Raw genomic sequence first — 18,301 nt, 5'->3', positions numbered from 1 at the left:
TTGTTGCTTTCTCATTTTTCAAGCGAAGGTCTTTTCATGCGAAGGTCTGCGAGTACACTCGTTCGGTTCACCTAGCCAAGTTCGCCTCGGCGCCAGCCGAACCTTAGCATACGGATAGGAAGCCTTTACTCAATGAGAGGGGGCAGCATTGAGCTAGCCTGCAACGGCACTTCCTGGAGCAGCTCAAACTGAGCATGTTATGCCTCCATGCAATGCCATCTTAACCGACTTCCTTTGTCCTCAATGCGCTTTTGTGTCTTCACATAGGAATTAATGGTGTCACGTGATTAATGGCTTTGTCCATTCCTACAATATATACAATCATTGGTAGAATTTATGCCAAGGCGTGTTGAAGCTGGTCTGGCGGCTTGTGGTGGCCCAACGCCCTATTAAGACACTATGTTGGTGTTTGTTTCCTTTATTTTTGCAGTTACCTGTACATGATAGTATAACATGCAGTAATTACAGGGCAGCTATTGACAGAGGCAAATATTGTATTTCAACTCAGTGTAAATACTGTACATTGTGTTGAGCAAAATATTCAGCAACAAACTGTGCAGACAAGAGTATATTGGGTTTTTGTTCTCCTAAGTATAATACCGTTCTAACAAAAAAAATTCACATTCATGGTCTAAAACCACTAGTTTCCCTATGTTCTTGTAGATTGGTCCTCTTCCATCCGGGGACGCTTGCTCAAGCTTCCCGATTGTCTCACAGAGGGGTCATCTGACGCCTTTGGTTGGTCTGAGGGGGGCGCGTCTCGAAAGCCTTGACCCTGGGAGTGAGGAATTGGCCAAATATAAAGCATAACGATTTATTCCCTCAGCGGGGTTGTATAATCAGTTAACAGAACAAAAATTATAATATAAAATCATTTAAAGTAATAACATATTTCAAAGTGCAATATGACTGACATGTAGAAATTAGGTTTTTAAAAGTACATAACCATAAGAAAAGTCAGATATGTTATGAAACTTTAATATTGCTCTACGTGGCTGGTACATGTTTCACTATGGGGTGCAATACCTTCCATTGCTCTGCAGGTCTGAGCTTTTTCTTCCACAGCTCAGTATTTTCTGTGTGTATTATGGCCATTTGTAGTGCTAGCCACAAAGTAGGTTTAGATTATGAAATTTTATTTGCCACATTTGCCAAATACAACAAGACTTCACCATGAAGTGCTTACTTACACGCCCTTTCCCAACAATGCAGTTAGAATATTAGCAAATAGATAAGAAAAGATTAACACAAAACTATAATGAGGCTATATAAAAGCTACATACAAGGACTTTCCTGTACAGAGTCAGTGTACTGGGGTACAAGGTAGTCGGAGTGACTGGTCCTAGATGACAGGGAGCTTCGCCCCAGTGATGTACTGGGCTGTACGCACTACCCTCTGTAGCACCTTGCGATCGGATGCCGAGCAGTTGCCATACCAAGCGGAGATGCAGCCAGTCAAGATGCTCTCAAATGGTGCAGCTGTAGAGCTTTGAGGATCTGGTGTGTTTGGACCATGATAGGTCCAAACACTACAGTGCCGTTGATGGGGGAATGCTCTTTTGTCTTGTTGACGTTGAGGGAGAGGTTGTTGTCCTGGCACCACACTGTCAGGCCTCTGACCTCCTCCCTGTTGTCGGTGATCAGGCCTACCACCGTCGTGTAGTCGGCAAACTTAATGATAGTGTTGGAGTCATGTGGGGCCACGTAGTCGTGGGTGAACAGGGAGTACAGGAGGGGGGTTAAGCACACACCCCTGAGTGGCCCCCGTGTTGAGGGTTAGCATGGTAGATGGGTTTTTGCCTACCCCCACCTGGGAGTGACCCGTCAAAGCCCAGTATCCAATTGCAGAGGGAGGTGATTAATCCCAGGGTCCTTAGTTTAGTGATGAGCTTGGAGGGCACTATGGTGTTGAACGCTGAGCTTTAGTCAATGAACAGCATTCTCACGTAGGTGTTCCTTTTGTCCAGGTGGGAAAGGGCAGTGTGGAGTGCAATAGAGATTGCATCATTTGTGGATCTGTTGGGATGGTATGCTAATTGGAGTGGGTATCTGGGATGACGGTGTTGATGTGAGCCATGGCCAGCCTTTCAAAGCATTTCATGGCTACAGATGCGAGTGCTACAGGGCGATAGTCATTTAAGACAGGTTTCCTTGGTGTTCTTAGGCACAGGGACTATGGAGGTCTGCTTGAAACATATGGGTATTACAGACTGGGTCAGGGAGAGGTTGAAAATGTCAGTGAAGACACGTGCCAGCTGGTCAGCGCATGCTCCGAGTATGCGTCCCGATAATCTGTCTGGCCCTGCGGCCTTGTGAATGTTAACCTGTTTAAAGGATTTACAGACTACAAAGAGCGTGATCACACAGTTGTCCGGAACAGCTGGTGCTCTCATGCATGGTTGTGTTTCTTGCCTAGAAGCAAGCATAGAAGACATTTAACTCGTCTGGTCGGCTTGCATCACTGGGCAGCCCGCAGCTGGGTTTCCCTTTGTAATTCGTGATGGTTTGTAAGCCCTGCCACATCCGACGAGTGTCAGAGCTGGTGTAGTAGGATTCGATCTTAGTCCTGTATTGACACTTTGCCTGTTTGATGGGTCATCGGAGGGCGTAGAGGGATTTCTTATAAGCGTCTGGATTTGTGGCCCGCTTCTTGAGAGCAGCAGCTCTAGCCTTTAGCTCAGTGCGGATGTTGCCTGTAACCCATCGCTTTTGGTTAGGGTATGTATGAGCACTACGGGGACAACGTTGTCTCCATAGTGCTCATACATACTTACGGAAGGGGTGACTTGTGGTAAACTCTTCAATGCCATCGGATGAATCCCGGAACAAATTCCAATCTGTGCTAGCGAAACAGTCCTGTAGCTTAGCATCCGCTTCATCAGACCACTTCCTTATTGAGCGCATAACTGGTATTCCTGTTTGAGTTATTGCTTGTATGCACAAATTAAGATGGAGTTATGGTCAGATTTCTTTGTGCAGAGTAGAAGTGATCTAGAGTTTCTCACCTCTAGTTGCACTGGAGACATGTTGGTAGAAATTAGGTGAAACAGATCTGTTTCCCTGCATTAAAATCCTTAGCCAGAAGGTGCAACTTTTCAACTGTCCTGCCGATACAGAATGTGAATATAATTTTAATTGACTCGAAGTAGGGCTGTGGCAGTGATTGTCAAGCAAATAACTGTCGGTCTCACGGTAATCGACCATTAATTAACAAACATATTTAGCATCCGTCTTCTACATGCCATTTTAAAATCCATTATTTATTTTAATAATTATTATTATTTAAATAATTGCATACTCTGAGTTGTCCTTATGTTAGGTCCTGATGTGGCTATGCCAAATGGCTGTGGGCTACACTAGTACATTTAGCAGACAAGATTTTCTTATAATTCCGTGGAACTATTTTATATTATAGTATGAAGAATCCAATTGATCAAAGCTGAATAAAATACAAATATTTTCTCCAAAATGATTTGAGGGATTGCGCACACGCGGCTATTCTGTGTTGAGCGGTTAACAAATAAATAGGTAATCCTATATGCTTAATTTAGAGTAATTAATGTATGTCTACAAACGTTAGGCTGTATGTTTTGATTTTTAATACATTGTAAGGCTGCATGATGAGACTAATGATGATTTTAAAAACGTTGCTTGAAAGGCATGAGCTCTGCTTTGTATTTTGCACAGGCTGTACAGACATCAAGTCTCTCATTCACAATTTGACAAGCATTTGATAATGTTTCGAATTTCACAGCGGCATCCCCTTTGTGGCTGTAATGCACCATAAAAAATAGAGTGTGCTGCGCAATCCGAAGCGCCTTTCACTCACATGGCTCTCAGTCACGTGATCGCACAACTGCGAGCGTCCTTATCCAATTCCGAGGTGCATATTGAAGATATTGGAATAACTATCCACATTTACTTTGTCTGTCAACAAGATGAGTAGGCCTAACGAACAGCAAAAGCACTAACCTGTGTCAATCTACTATCCCCCATAGTACAAAAGTTGACCTATTCTATTCTGTGCAATAAATAAATAATCCAAAACATTCTGGGACAGTTGTGGGATACAATAGATCCCAAATTAATACAACCACTAGCATAAAAAAAACGTTATGCATTGTGGCTGACGCAACAGATCAGAACATTTAGCTTAAAATATTGATAAACCATTAGGCTATTTCTTCATACTACAAGCGCAGCAATGCACACGTTAGTAGGCTATAAAACGCAAATGTTCCAATAGTGGAAAACACCATCATCAAAAGTGACCGCAAATGCAGTTATGCATGTAATGCTTTTATTATAAAGGTGCATTTTCATGGTGAAAATTATCTTCCCCAAACTTGAAACTCACTCACTGCTTATGTATGCCAGTTAAACTCTACACCCCTTGTAAAGCAGATTAAACGTGCTTAATTTGAATTAGTTATTTGGCCACTTTACTTGTGATACAAACATTAAAACATATAGGTCTATGGGCAAGGCTACATGAGGTGTGCAACTATGATTCGAACAAGTCGCAAAAAAAGAGGCATTGTTTATGCTTGGCATCATTCACAAATGATAATAATTCACAAGTGATAAATCCCCCATCAGATTATTCTTGATTTAATCTTGTCTTTACATATACGTATGACATTTGTTTTGATTTAGACTATTATCATGCACCAGTATTGAAACAGGGCCAGCGGGGATAAAAATGCATGTCATCTATGCACTTAAATAGTGAATGGAACTCTATCCTCCTGATTCCTGCTTATAAGCAAAAATTAAAGCAGGAAGCACCAGTGACTCGGTCTATAAAAAAGTGGTCAGATGAAGCAGATGCTAAACTACAGGACTGTTCTGCTATCACAGACTGGAACATGTTCCCGGGATTCTTCCGATGGCATTGAGGAGTACACCACATCGTCACTGGCTTTATCAATAAGTGCATCGAGGACGTCGTCCCCACAGTGACTGTACGTACATACCCCAACCAGAAGCCACGGATACAGGCAAAACATTCGCACTGAGCTAAAGGGTAGAGCTGACGCTTTCAAGGTGCGGGACTCTAACCCGGAAGCTTACAAGAAATCCTGCTATGCCCTGCGACGAACCATCAAACAGGCAAAGCGTCAATACAGGGCTAAGATTGAATCATACTACACTGGCTCCGACACTCGTCTTATGTGGCAGGGCTTGCAAACTATTACAGACTACAAAGGGAAGCACAGCCGCGAGCTGCCCAGTGACACGAGCCTACCAGACGAGCTAAATCACTTCTATGCTCGCTTCGAGGCAAGCAACACTGAGGCATGAATGAGAGCATCAGCTGTTCCGGACGACTGTGTGATCACGCTCTCCGTAGCCGACGTGAGTAAGACCTTTAAACAGGTCAACATACACAAGGCTGCGGGGCCAGACGGATTACCAGGACGTGTGCTGACCAACTGGCAGGTGTCTTCACTGACATTTTCAACATGTCCCTGATTTAAGTCTGTAATACCAACATGTTTCAAGCAGACAACCATAGTCCCTGTGCCCAAGAACACAAAGGCAACCTGCCTAAATGACTACAGACCCGTAGCACTCACGTCCGTAGCCATGAAGTGCTTTGAAAGGTTGGTAATGGCTCACATCAACACCATTATCCCAGAAACCCTAGACCTACTCCAATTTGCATACCGCCCAAACAGATCCACAGATGATGCAATCTCTATTGCACTCCACACTGCCCTTTCCCACCTGGACAAAAGGAACACTTATGTGAGAATGCTATTCATTGACTGCAGCTCAGCGTTCAACACCATAGTACCCTCGAGGCTCATCACTAAGCTAAGGATCCTGGGACTAAACACCTCCCTCTGCAGCTGGATCCTGGACTTCCGGACGGGCCGCCCTCAGGTGGTGAGGGTAGATAGCAACACATCTGCCACGCTGATCCTCAATACTGGAGCTCCCCAGGGGTGCGTGCTCAGTCCCCTTCTGTACTCTCTGTTCACCTACGACTGCATGGCCAGGCATGACTCCAACGCCATCATTAAGTTTGCAGACAACACAACAGTGGTAGGCCTGATCACCGACAACGACGAGACAGCCTATAGGGAGGAAGTCAGAGACCTGGCCGGGTGGTGCCAGAATAACAACCTATCCCTCAACGTAACCAAGACTAAGGAGAGGATTGTGGACTACAGGAAAACGAGGACCGAGCACGCCCCCATTCTCATTGACGGGGCTGTAGTGGAGCAGGTTGAGAGCTTCAAGTTCCTTGGTGTCCACATCAACAAACTAGAATGGTCCAAACACACCAAGACAGTCGTGAAGAAGGCACGACAAAGCCTATTCCCCATCAGGAAACTAAAAAGATTTGGCATGGGTCCTGAGATCCTCAAAAGGTTCTACAGCTGCAAAATCGAGAGCATCCTGACTGGTTGCATCACTGCCTGGTACGGCGATTGCTCGGTCTCCGATCGCAAGGCACTACAGAGGGTAGTACGTACGGCCCGGTACATCACTGGGGCTAAGCTGCCTGCCATCCAGGACCTCTACTTATGGTTACATTTGGTTGTTACCATTCCCCCCCCCCCCCTTTTTTTGTACCATAGTACTAGTTTTGACTAACCGGTGTCTGTATGTAGCCTCGCTACTTTTATAACCTTGCTACTGTATATAGCCTGTCTTTTTACTGTTGTTTTATTTATTTCTTTACCTACCTATTGTTCACCTAATACCTTTTTTGCACTATTGGTTAGAGCCTGTAAGTAAGCATTTCACTGTAAGGTCTACACCTGTTGTATTCAGCGCACGTGACAAATAAACTTTGATTTGATAAAGAGTCTTAAAGCTCAATTCAACCACAGCTGTTGGCATTGCAGTATTTATTATACACAGTCATACATCAACATAGTAGCTGTGTTCAAATACTCATACTAACTGTACTATTTGTGACGTAAATTGAGTATATAGTATGCTTATTGGTCATAGTATGAATATAGTTAGTAGTATCCCAAAAGTTCACGGATGTCGTACTAAAATTCGCCAAAATACCAAGTATTCAAGCAGTGGACACTATTTCTGTGCTTTTAGGACCCATAATGCAATTCAGAAAATGGGCGTGGCTTCACAACATTTTCAAATTTGAAGAAAATGGCAGAAAATGCTGCCGAAGTCCGATGAAAGCGGATACAAATGTATTGCTTTAACCAATTATGACAAATGTTAAGAAAATGCAGAGCAATGTAATAAAGTAATGAGTGTGTGCTCTGAAAGCTCCGAGAGCGAAACGCTCTGAATTGACAAACTCCCAGAGCGCACTCTAGCACTCCAGATTGAATTTATGAACACACCCGAAATCGTAAAATGTCTAGCTAGTCATTTGTTATGTTAACAAGCTAGCAAGAGGTTTCGTCGCAACAGCATCAACTTCTGGTAGACAGGCGAAGTGCTAGTACGCTCAACTGAAACGATACTGTTCGTTTACAGTATACTAAAATTAACTAATAGTATATACTCAATATGGCTATTCGAACACAGCTAGTGTATTTTCCCCCAGTAATCAAACTATATCCAAAATGGTTTTAGGGGCTGTAAACATTCCAAAAAGACCCCTCACAGAGGCGATGCCTCCAGTTTTCCAGGTGCAAAATAGTTTGTACACAAAGTTATTGCATAAACAACATACATTTGGCCCAACTCCTTTCCTTCATTACCACTGGTTTGGAAGGACAATATAGATAAAAGCAATATGGTTGGAAGTGGACTAACCAATTTTTTCACCAATCACTGATCATGATGGACAGGAGGTGGGGAAAGGAAGCCATTTGAGAGTGTTGGGAGAAAGCCAGTGTTGTGTACTCACAGTGATCTGGTAGGGTACTGTGGCCTCCCTTTGGCTGGGCGACTTGTACAGGGATGCAAGTCTAGGAGAAGGAAACAGAGGTGAGGACAGGGTACTAAACTAACTTTTGTTTAGAACAAAAATAATAATTTACAATGGTCTGTGTCTCATAATAATTTACAATGGCCTGTGTCTCATCACCTGCATTCCATACAGAACAAGGCTAATAATGAACAGCTATTTTTTTAAATTAGCATGCCCTTGTGTTCTTACATTGATTTGGATATATTTACTGTAACAATAAAAGGGACTTAAAATAAAAAGTGCAAAATGTATTTATTGCAGATTTCAAAGCACCACGTGTTATTTTCTGCGAAATCCTCTAGAGGGGGCAGAATAAAATAAAATATATCAAAACTATACCACGGACAAATAGAAAGCGGGGAGAAGGACTAATTTCTCAATTTTTTGTAGTTTCTTTAATAGAACATCCCATTCTTGTTTTTAAGTCCACAACAATGCATAAACCACATTTGGGGACCATTTTTTAGGTCTGGGAAAAATAAAAATGGTGTAGTTATTACCCTTTAATTCAGGTGCGCACCAGCCAGACAGTGGTGTGGCTAGAGGTTTCTGTAGAGCACGTGGTGGCGTTTTCAAAACAAATGGGCACCGGATCCTAATCTGATGCATTCTGCCTAAAACAAAATCTCTTGCATAGTTCGTTTTGTTATGTTGCATTGAAAGTAGCTAACATTGCGTTGATTCGATCACAATTGCCACAGTAAAGGGAAACATTGATAGGGTTAAGAGGGAAAACTCTAGAACAGTGGTCACCAATCATGTAGATCTTGGCTTGCATTTTGATTCAAAGTGATCTTGACTCAAAAAAGGTTGGTGACCACTGTTCTAGAGTTTTCCCTGTTAACACTATCAACCTTTCCCTTTACTGTGGCAATTGTGATCGAATCAACGCAATGTTAGCCACTTTCAAGGCAACAAAACAAACTATGCAAGAGATTTTGTTGTAGGCAGAACACATCGGAGTAGGATTCTACTGTATTGACACGCATTACTCAGCCCGTACTCTACATAGACCGGTGCAGCATAAACAATCAGATGCAGTAGGCCTATATGCAAACAGACCATTGCCATATATGGATCTGTGCCATTTACTTTGATCTGGACTGTGTTTACAGCATGAGCGGCCGTGAGTAGATGCGCTTGTTTTGAGATCAAAGCGAGAGCTACATGTAGCCACGTCTGCACAATTTGTTCATATTCTTTGCTAGTTAGTTATTAGCCCAGGTATAGATAATTTGTAGTCAGCAATGGAGGAGTGATTGCATCCTACAAGAGCACAACATTTATACATTTTTAGACATCTTTGAAAAGCGTGTCAGGTAAAGAGCTTTTTTTTGTCTTAAAGGGGCAGTGTTGTATTTTGAGACAGTTTATGCAAGCCTAAGTAGCCAATAGACAGAGGGTAACATAAGCAGTCTGATTCTCTGTAATAATGGTATGGGACTAATAATGCATTTTATTTTGTAAAGTGGCTCCTTGCCAACACCACAACATTCTCAGTCACCTCTTTGTCTGAAGGACAAGTGGATAAACAGGTTAAGGCCTGCATGTTTTTGTTTTTTTAAGTCTCATGTAATGTAGGGCTACATTGAACACCACACATTGGTTGCTACTGTAGGCTGAATGAGAACAGCTATTTCCATGTTAAAGGATGCATTTTCCCCATCGTTTTTGATGGTAGGCCACTCTGGTAGGCCTACATGGCCACTGTTAAAACGGGTACAGCCTCAGTGTCTACAGTAAACGCACACTGGAAGTTGGACAGAATTTTCACAATGTTCATGTTTGCGCTCAGCAGACCTCAAATTTGCTCAGTGCTGACATTTTTTTAGGGAACATTGGTCCCAATAACCTGATGGAATTCAGTTAATTCTCACAATATGCTGTTCAGAGAATCAATCATAGGATCATATGAAATTGGAGCATTCACATAAAAAAAAGAAGGTAATTTCTTTCCATTATGGATACATTTAAGAAAAGTGATTCTGCATTCTTGGTCTTCACCTTTACCAAAGATGGTGATTTGGAGTTTGTATCATTATGATTACACCTTTTAGTTTTGTTTGGGGCTGATGAAAAAGCAGCCCGTTTGTACAAATGGTTCTGCATTCCATGTTCGTTCTTATGGAGCCGGTGTTTCTTGGAGCGTTGGCCATGTCAATGTGGTTTCTTGCTAGGATATCAAGACAGCTGGAACGTTTGATAGGACAATTTAGGACAATTTAGAGAATAGTTAGTGTTGTCAATGTTTCTCATGTAATTTATCATTTTTAATCTTGATAAGCCCATGGATGTGTAACAAAAAACAGGACCCACAGAGAAACTCATTTGCCGTTCACCCCCCTCCCTCCCCTTCCCTACCCCCCACACTATAATTACAGGGTTGGAGCATAATGGCGAGTGGCAGCATAGAGTTTCTTAAGCAGCATTTAAAAAAATATATATAAAAGTATGATTTTTTTTATAACGTAAAACAAGTAACCATTTGACATTTGTAGTTTAGCTAGCAGACTTGATGAATTAGGGTGGGTAATGAAGGAAAAAAGTTAACAGATATGCAAGCCTAAATAGTGAAATAGGATCATGTAGCTGTAAATCCTTTTATTAGCAATATAGTGCACTTGATTTGCTCTCTGGGCCCGCCAGGAAGGCAGAGTTTGTACAGTTGAAGTCGGAAGTTTACATACACCTTAGCCAAATACATTTAAACTCAGTTTTTCACAATTCCTGACATTTAATCTTAGTAAAAATATTTAATTTAAGAATGTGAAATGTCAGAATAATAGTAGAGAATTATTCATTTCAGCTTTTATTTCTTTCATTACATTCCCAGTGGGTCAGAAGTTAACATACACTCAATTAGTATTCGGTAGCATTGCCTTTAAATTATTAAACTTGGGTCAAACATTTCGGGTAGCCTTCCACAATAAGTTGGGTGAAATTTGGGCCATTCCTCCTGACAGAGCTGGTGTAACTAAGTCAGGTTTGTAGGCCTCCTTGCTCGCACACGCTTTTTCAGTTATGCCCACAAATTTTCTATAGGATTGAGGTCAGGGCTTTGTGATGGCCACTCCAATACCTTGACTTTGTTGTCCTTAAGCCATTTTGCCACAACTTTGGAAGTATGCTTGTGGTCATTGCCCATTTGGAAGACCCATTTGCAACCAAGCTTTAACTTCCTGACTGATGTCTTGAGATGTTGCTTCAATATATCCACATAATTGTCCTTCCTCATGATGCCATCTATTTTGTGAAATAGATATAATCCGATTACAACCTCATTGATGCTTGATGAGCATCGTCCAAAAGGCAAACAAGTACACTTTCTACTCAGAGCCCGACCGATTTATTGGTTCACCAATATAAAAAAATATATTTAAAAAATTGGCCGATATTAGCCTTTTACAGATGCATTTGTATCAGTGTTAAATCCAAACTAGCCAGTTATTTAGACCACGTAGAAGCTCACACGACATAAAGATGCATGCTAGATTCCAAAAATATATATTTTTTATCACAGATTATTACAAAAAAATACATGGATCATAATCGTATCCAGAAAATTGCCCATATCCGTTATGATACTTGTTTTGTCCGACTACTCAGCACTCCCCTAATGACTAGGCACATTCTTTTCACTGGCACCCTTGCGACCAATTCAGAATGTGTCGCACTGCCAAATCAAACAGTTGCAAATGTGGCTGTTTTGGGCATAGTATCAAACCCTGGGTGAGGAGCTGCAGTCTTTCACAAGGGCAAGACATATGTCAACACCTCATAAAAACAGCCATTCATATAGAACATGATGTTAGTCATCCTGTCCATTTCTCATTTAGTGGAGAGCGGGAGGGAGAGGGGTTAGCAAGTGTGTGCTGCCATTCAAACAGAGTGAGGATAAACTACAGTGCACAATGACACACTAAAGAAGAGCTGTGCCGCCGGCAACCAAAAGACCTTGGGCTTTATAGACACTGAGCTTTTCTCCACTGACTGATAGGCAGCAGCAGCCATTGTAGTGAGAAAGCCATTTGACAAAAGGCAGGCTGGCTCCATCTGCAAAGTGATGCACTTTACCTCCAACTACTGTAAGTGTTTGAGCAGTAGCACACTCAAACACACACTTACGCCAGCCAGGCCTGAAACGTGTCCATTGGAACCAAGGGACCACAGCACCCAAGACTGGCATTTCACTTTGGGAGGGGTGCGCAGGACTGTGTTTATGCTTGGATATGAATCTGTCAATATGTCAAAATGAAAACTACATTTACGATAATGCACTAGCTCTGGACCAAAACTTCAAACACGAAACAGTCATTTTTTCAGAGCAGGCTGAACTTCACTTATGAAAAACAAACAAATCTGAAGAATGTGACATTGCCTCCCATTGTTATTCTAGAGTATTTTGGGGGGCTTTTGAGCTTTCAGAGAAAAAGAAGTAGAGCAGCCTCTCTTACGTAAGGCTTGGAAAAAAAGTTGGACATACAGATTCATGCAGTCTCCTCTGAACAGTTGATGTTGAGATGTTTCTGTTAGTGTGTGTGTTATATATAAAAAACTAGTCACGACCCCACGATAGTTCAAATGACAATAATCCAGTAAAACTGTAAAAAGTGTGATATCATTTGAGCTTTGGAAACAAGTACTTCCATCGTTTCACAGGAGCCTTGCAAAATAAGCTTTCCCTCAATGAACCAGCGTTAAGGAATTGTTAATTTACATATAGAATTTGATTGTCCAACATTAGTTTTATTTAATTTTTTCATTTTGTTGCCGCCTAGAGTGGCCTCTTTCCACTGCCGTGGTGCTGAATCGCAGCGGCAATGGGGCGGGCTGGCCCTGGTTTTCGTAGAGACAGCAGTGTTTTGTTCATGCCAAGGCTAAATTAAATTAGAGAGCCCTAGACTGTATTTGAAAACAGCTGTGTTTTGTTATTTATTAATTAAAATGTTCAAACAAATAGCCTATAGGACAGGTCGTTCGCAAATTATATTACACAAATATTATATTTTGAAGTTGTGTTTCATTACTGTGTAGGCAACTTGTTCTTCTAGGCTAAATATATTTTTCCCCCAATGATATTCAGTTATGATTTAAAGCAGGGATGAATATGCATCGGGCAATGTTTTGTTTTTCAATAAAACTGGTCATGTGGATATAAGAACGTTGTTCTATATTATAACTTTACAGGCTAATTTATATTCTGTTAAGATGAATTACAATAATCTACATGTGATTTTGAGCACCGTGGGTGGACGCCCTAATGCGTTACGCACCCAATGCAAATGGAAGTCCGGTAATTTCTCAAATGTTTGGTAAATGTAAATCTTGCTGGTCACGTTGTCCAGTGCCACATTTTCCTAACAGAAACCCTGGCAGGGACAAATAATTGTGGTAGCATGTAGGCTTCCTTCCAGAGACCATCCATGTAAAGGGGTGTTAGTACAGTACCTGTGTGTGCCCTCCCAGTGTAGGATGAGTCTCTGTGTAGCAGCGTGACCCCAGCTCTCACCTGCAGATTTACAAGACCACAGACAACCACACAGAGCCATGTTAATCACGTCTACAATCAGTGACCTAACCCCGTGCATCATCAACACGCTCACATTTAACAAGTTACTTAGCACAGCCACACATGACACAGAAATATTTACGAGCCATTGGCAGACAGGCGAAAGCTAATGGTACAGTATGGTAAATGAATTGGGTTTAAAAATTGGGAGAAGTATATGACTGGCTGAATTGCAAAATGTACTGTAATTCTTGGCCCTAACCATTTGTTACATAATTTTCATGTACAGTTTAAGGGGAGGTAGGTATTATTGTTTGTAGCATCTACAGTCAGTGCATCACAACAATCCTTCTCACCTAAGGCAGGAACAAGCTTCGATTGGCCACTCCAAACCTTTGTAGTCATCTGATTGGTAAGAATGACCTAAACACGAAGGAAATGGAAGTTTCAAGAGTTATATTATTCCAAATCAGTGTACCTATCACTTTTCACAAATTGCTTGAATGTATTGCCTCCACAATTTATTTATTATGATCCCATTAGCCAACGCCAATGACGACAGCTAGTCTTACTGGGGTCTGACATATATGAAAAAGACTACAGACGAGACTTTACAATTGATATAAATTTAAAAACATAAACATGTAGTGTGTGTGCATCTAACAGTTACACGTACTGGGGTGGCAGGTAGCCTAGTGGTTAGAGCGTTGGACTAGTAACCGAAAGGTTGCAAGATTGAATCCCCAAGCTGACAAAGAAATCAAATCTGTCGTTCTGCCCCTGAACAAGGCAGTTTACACACTGTTCCTAGGCCGTCATTGAAAATAAGAATTTGTCCTTAACTGACTTTCCTAGTTAAATAAAAGGTAAAAATAAAATAAATAAAATTAAAAAACAAGTAGGTTGCATTGGGGAGAGGCATTGCGCCTTGGTGTTGCTTTATTGGTTTTTTGAAACAAGGTTTGCTGTTCACTTGCGCTATATAAAAGATGGTAGTTTCATGCATTCATGGCTCTGTATCATACTGTACGTTTCCTTGAATTTGTTGTGGACCTGGGTACTGTTAAAAGACCTCTGGTGTCATAAGTGTGCGTATCAGTGCTGTGTGAGTCGACTATGAAAACAAATTTGGAATTTCAAACAAAATGTTTCTTAAAAAAACAAGTGACGCAGTCCGTCTTTCCTCAACTCTTAACCAAGAGAGACTGGCGTGCATAGTATTAATATTATCCCTCTGATTACAATGAAGAGCAAGACGTTGTTCTGGGCCAGCTGCAGCTTAACAAGGTCTTTCTTTGCAGCACTTGACCATATGACTGGACAATAATCAAGATAAGACAAAACTAGGGCCTGCAGGATTTGCTTTGTGGAGTGCGGTGTCAAAAAGAGTCCTTTCTCCCCAAACAGACCTCTCATCCATCTTCATAACCATTGAATCTATATGTTGATGTAAGGTAACACCAGGTAAGTCAGTCTCCTCAACTTGTTCAACAGCCACACCATTCATTACCAGATTCAGCTGAGATCTAGAATGATTTGTACCAAATACAATGCTCTTAGTTTTAGAGATGTTCAGGACCAGTTTTTTTACTGGCCACCCATTCCAAGACAGACAAACTCTTTGTTAAGGGTTTCAGTGACTTTATTAGCTGATGTGTACATTGTTGAATCATCAGCATACATAGACATGCATGCTTTGTTTAATGCCAAAGGCAGGTCATTGGTAAAAATATAAAATATTAGAGGGCCCAGAGAGCTACCCTGCAGTATACCACAATTAACATGTTTGACATTAGAGAAGCTTCCATTAAAGAAAACTCTGAGTTGTATTTGATAGACAGCTCTGAATCCACTATATGGCAGAGGTTGAAAAGCTATAATACATTTTCTCAACAGGTTATGGTCAATCATATCAAAGGCTGCACTGAAATCTAACATTACAGCTCCCTCAATCTTCTTAGTATGAATTTATTTCAACCAATCATCAGTCATTTGTGTCAGAGCAGTACATAGAGTGCCCTTCTCTAGAAGCATGCTGAAAGTCTGTTGCCAATTTGTTTACAGAGAAATAGTATTGCATTTGGTCAAACAATTTTTTCCAAAAGTTTGCTAAAAGCTGATAGGTCTGCTGCTAGAACCAGTAAAAGGCTGCTTTACCACTCCTGGGTAGTGGAATTACTTTGGCTTCCCTCCAGGCTTGAGGACAAAAACTTTCCTCTAGGCTCAGATTAAGGATATGACAGATAGCCACTCCTATCTTCCCAACTAAGTTATCAATGCCAGGTTTGTCATTATTGATCAATAATCATTTTTCCACCTCTCCCACACCAACTTTACAAAATTCTAACTTACAATGCTTTTCTTTCATTATACATGAGTATGATGGCTCACTGTTCATTGTTGGCATTTTCTACCTAAATTTGCCCACTTTGCCAATTAAGTCATCATTAAAATAATTGGCAAAATTAAATGGTTGTGATGAATAAGCCATCTGAGTATTTCATTGATTTTGGCTTCATAATAGTTTGTTATTTTTGTTGAGTTTAGTCACATAATTTCTCAATTTCCAGTAAATCAGCCAGCCAGATGTGCAGCCAGACTTAGCCACTTCTTTTGTCCCACCCATTTCAGCCATGCAGTTTTTCAATTCCTCATCAATCCAACAGTTCTAAAAGTCAGTTTCTTAAAAGGTGCATGTTTATCAATAATTGGAAGCAATTGCATAAATTCCTCAAGTGCAGCGTCTGGATTCTCCTTATTAAATCACATCAGACCAACAAATATTTTATCATCATCATCCACATAAGTCACAGCAATATTACAGTATTTAGACCCAGCTTTGGGAACTTTGGCTTTCCTGGATATAGCCACTATATTGTGATCACTGCATCCAAATGGGTACGGATACAGCTTTAGAACAAAGTTATACAGTATTTGTATAGATGTGATGAATACATGTGGATGATCTTCCTGTAGTGTTTGTAAACACCCTGGTAGGTTGATTAATAACCTGAACCAGATTACACACACTAGTTACAGTGAGAAGCTTCATCTTGAGCGGACAGCTTGATGAGAACCAGTAAATGTCCCCACTGCTAGGCTATCTTGATAGGCGGCTAGACCTGGCAGGATCAATGAACAGATCATAGCAGTCCAAGCAACTGATGCCAACCAGCGTCACGTGATCCAAACTCAAAAAGGTAGCTAGCTAGTAACCAAACTTTTTCAATAGACTTTCAAAACAAACTGAGCTTTCCCTCATTCAACAGGAAGATTGTTACGTTGAATGCGGTTTGTCAACAATACTATTTTCAAATCAACACTTATCCCTTGTTTAAAGAATTAACTAATATCAAATTGCCACTTTTGAAAAGGAACATTAAACAAGCCCCTGTAGGGATCCAAATTGGTACAGGTTGTTCCTGAGTGCAAATAAGCAACAAATTACTAGAACAAAGTGAATTTGCTCCATGTACCTTAAGAGAACTCTTTGCTGATTTAAAAAAATACTGTCCAGCGTCATTCTGGCACAGAGCGGATGTCCCATTTAGACCTCAATCTACCTGGCCACTTAAATCAGCATTGCACTTATAAGAGACATTTTATCTCTTGGAATGAGAGCGCTTAGTCTAGATGCATGGTTGGATTGGGACCAGACATGGACAGTTGTAAATACTGAGTAAGGAAAGAGAAAGACACTGCAAGTCTGGCAAGCCTGGTTTCTGTTGGGCTTGGAAGGAGGGCTCAGAGTTACAGCACTGTACTATACATTATAGTAGTTTGCAAGAGGGAGCGGGCAGATAGGCTTTATAAAGGGAGGATGTGGTTATCACTGGACTCTTTATAGTTGTTGTTTCCCTTCTCTATGAGCTTTTATTAAGTAATGAAAATAATTGTCATCAGATAAAAAGAAGGGTTAAGACAGGATAGATAAGAAATGAGTGCACGTTGGTAAGTAGGGTTGCAAAATTCCAGGAACCTTCAATACATTTCCTGGTTTTCCCAAAATCCCGGTTGGAGAAAAAACTGGGAATTTATTGAAAGTTCACAGAATTTTGCAACCCTATTGGTGAGGCAACATCTGGGGTCTTTGACACCAGGCTAAGTGGACAAGGGTCACAGGTCATACCGCGACATTGTGATTGGTGGCCATCTGGATGAGCCGCTGGGCGAGGCCGTTCAAGAGGCGGGTCCTCTGGGAGAGGTCATCAAAGTCATGGCGAAACGAGAAGGCAATGCTGTCAATCACCACCAGCCGGACCTGGATTGGATTAACAAAGGTGCCCAAGTTACCATCCAAAAGCCACAAGCAAATGAGTTGCAGATTTACATTGGAACATGGTTTCTGCTAAGTATTTTATTAATGCTGTCTTTGAGGTTTCAATGTTCCTAATTTTTTGTTAGTTATTCTATTTTGCTCCAGCCAATCCGGAAATCTAGCCGTCAACATTTTCTATGAGCATTTCAGTTAAGAAATTCCTTTTCGACTCGGAACAGAGCCAAACCCAACATGGAGGTTGTAGAAATAACCCCTTTGGATTTGATTGGTTGGCTGTTTTGGGATCAGTGACGTATTGGTGGGGATTGGTACCCCAGGGTGCTGGGCCAGGAAGTCAGCCAGGAGGTATGTCTCTGCCAACAGCTCCACGTAGTCATGGCAACGGACAAGGAATAAGTTGGAGAGGATTGTTTCCACAGTGAACCCCTTCAAGGCTTCCTGCTGTTCTGGAAAAGGAAAAAAGATAGAACACAGCAGACAGTAAACTACAAAACGTTTCCAATAGGCTTGAATCTAAGACAGAACCCTTTTTTCTCTCTAGTGTTGTTCATTTTGTGAAGAATCGACCAACCAGCGATTGAATGCATGCACCAGTACTGTTGATCAC

The 18,301-nt window shown here is 41.3% G+C and overlaps 1 protein-coding gene across 2 annotated transcripts in view; it reads right to left on the bottom strand.

The window, feature by feature from the left end:
• Nucleotides 1-402: 402 nt before the first annotated feature.
• Nucleotides 403-18,301, bottom strand: part of rad51c (RAD51 paralog C) — a 20,503-nt gene continuing 2,604 nt past the window's right edge. For both annotated transcript variants that reach the window (XM_039005377.1, XM_039005376.1), the window contains exons 5-10: nt 18,007-18,140; nt 17,545-17,676; nt 13,772-13,838; nt 13,355-13,415; nt 7,844-7,904; nt 403-775 (exon numbers count right to left, since the gene is read on the bottom strand). In XM_039005377.1, coding sequence (XP_038861305.1) covers nt 650-775; nt 7,844-7,904; nt 13,355-13,415; nt 13,772-13,838; nt 17,545-17,676; nt 18,007-18,140 — 581 coding nt within the window. In that variant the 3' untranslated portion in view covers nt 403-649. The remainder of the gene's footprint in view (nt 776-7,843; nt 7,905-13,354; nt 13,416-13,771; nt 13,839-17,544; nt 17,677-18,006; nt 18,141-18,301) is intronic.

The sequence above is a fragment of the Salvelinus namaycush genome, chromosome 12 (genome assembly GCF_016432855.1).
Source record: "Salvelinus namaycush isolate Seneca chromosome 12, SaNama_1.0, whole genome shotgun sequence".
Classification (NCBI taxonomy): domain Eukaryota; kingdom Metazoa; phylum Chordata; class Actinopteri; order Salmoniformes; family Salmonidae; genus Salvelinus; species Salvelinus namaycush.
This window is presented reverse-complemented; position numbering and strand designations above follow the sequence as displayed.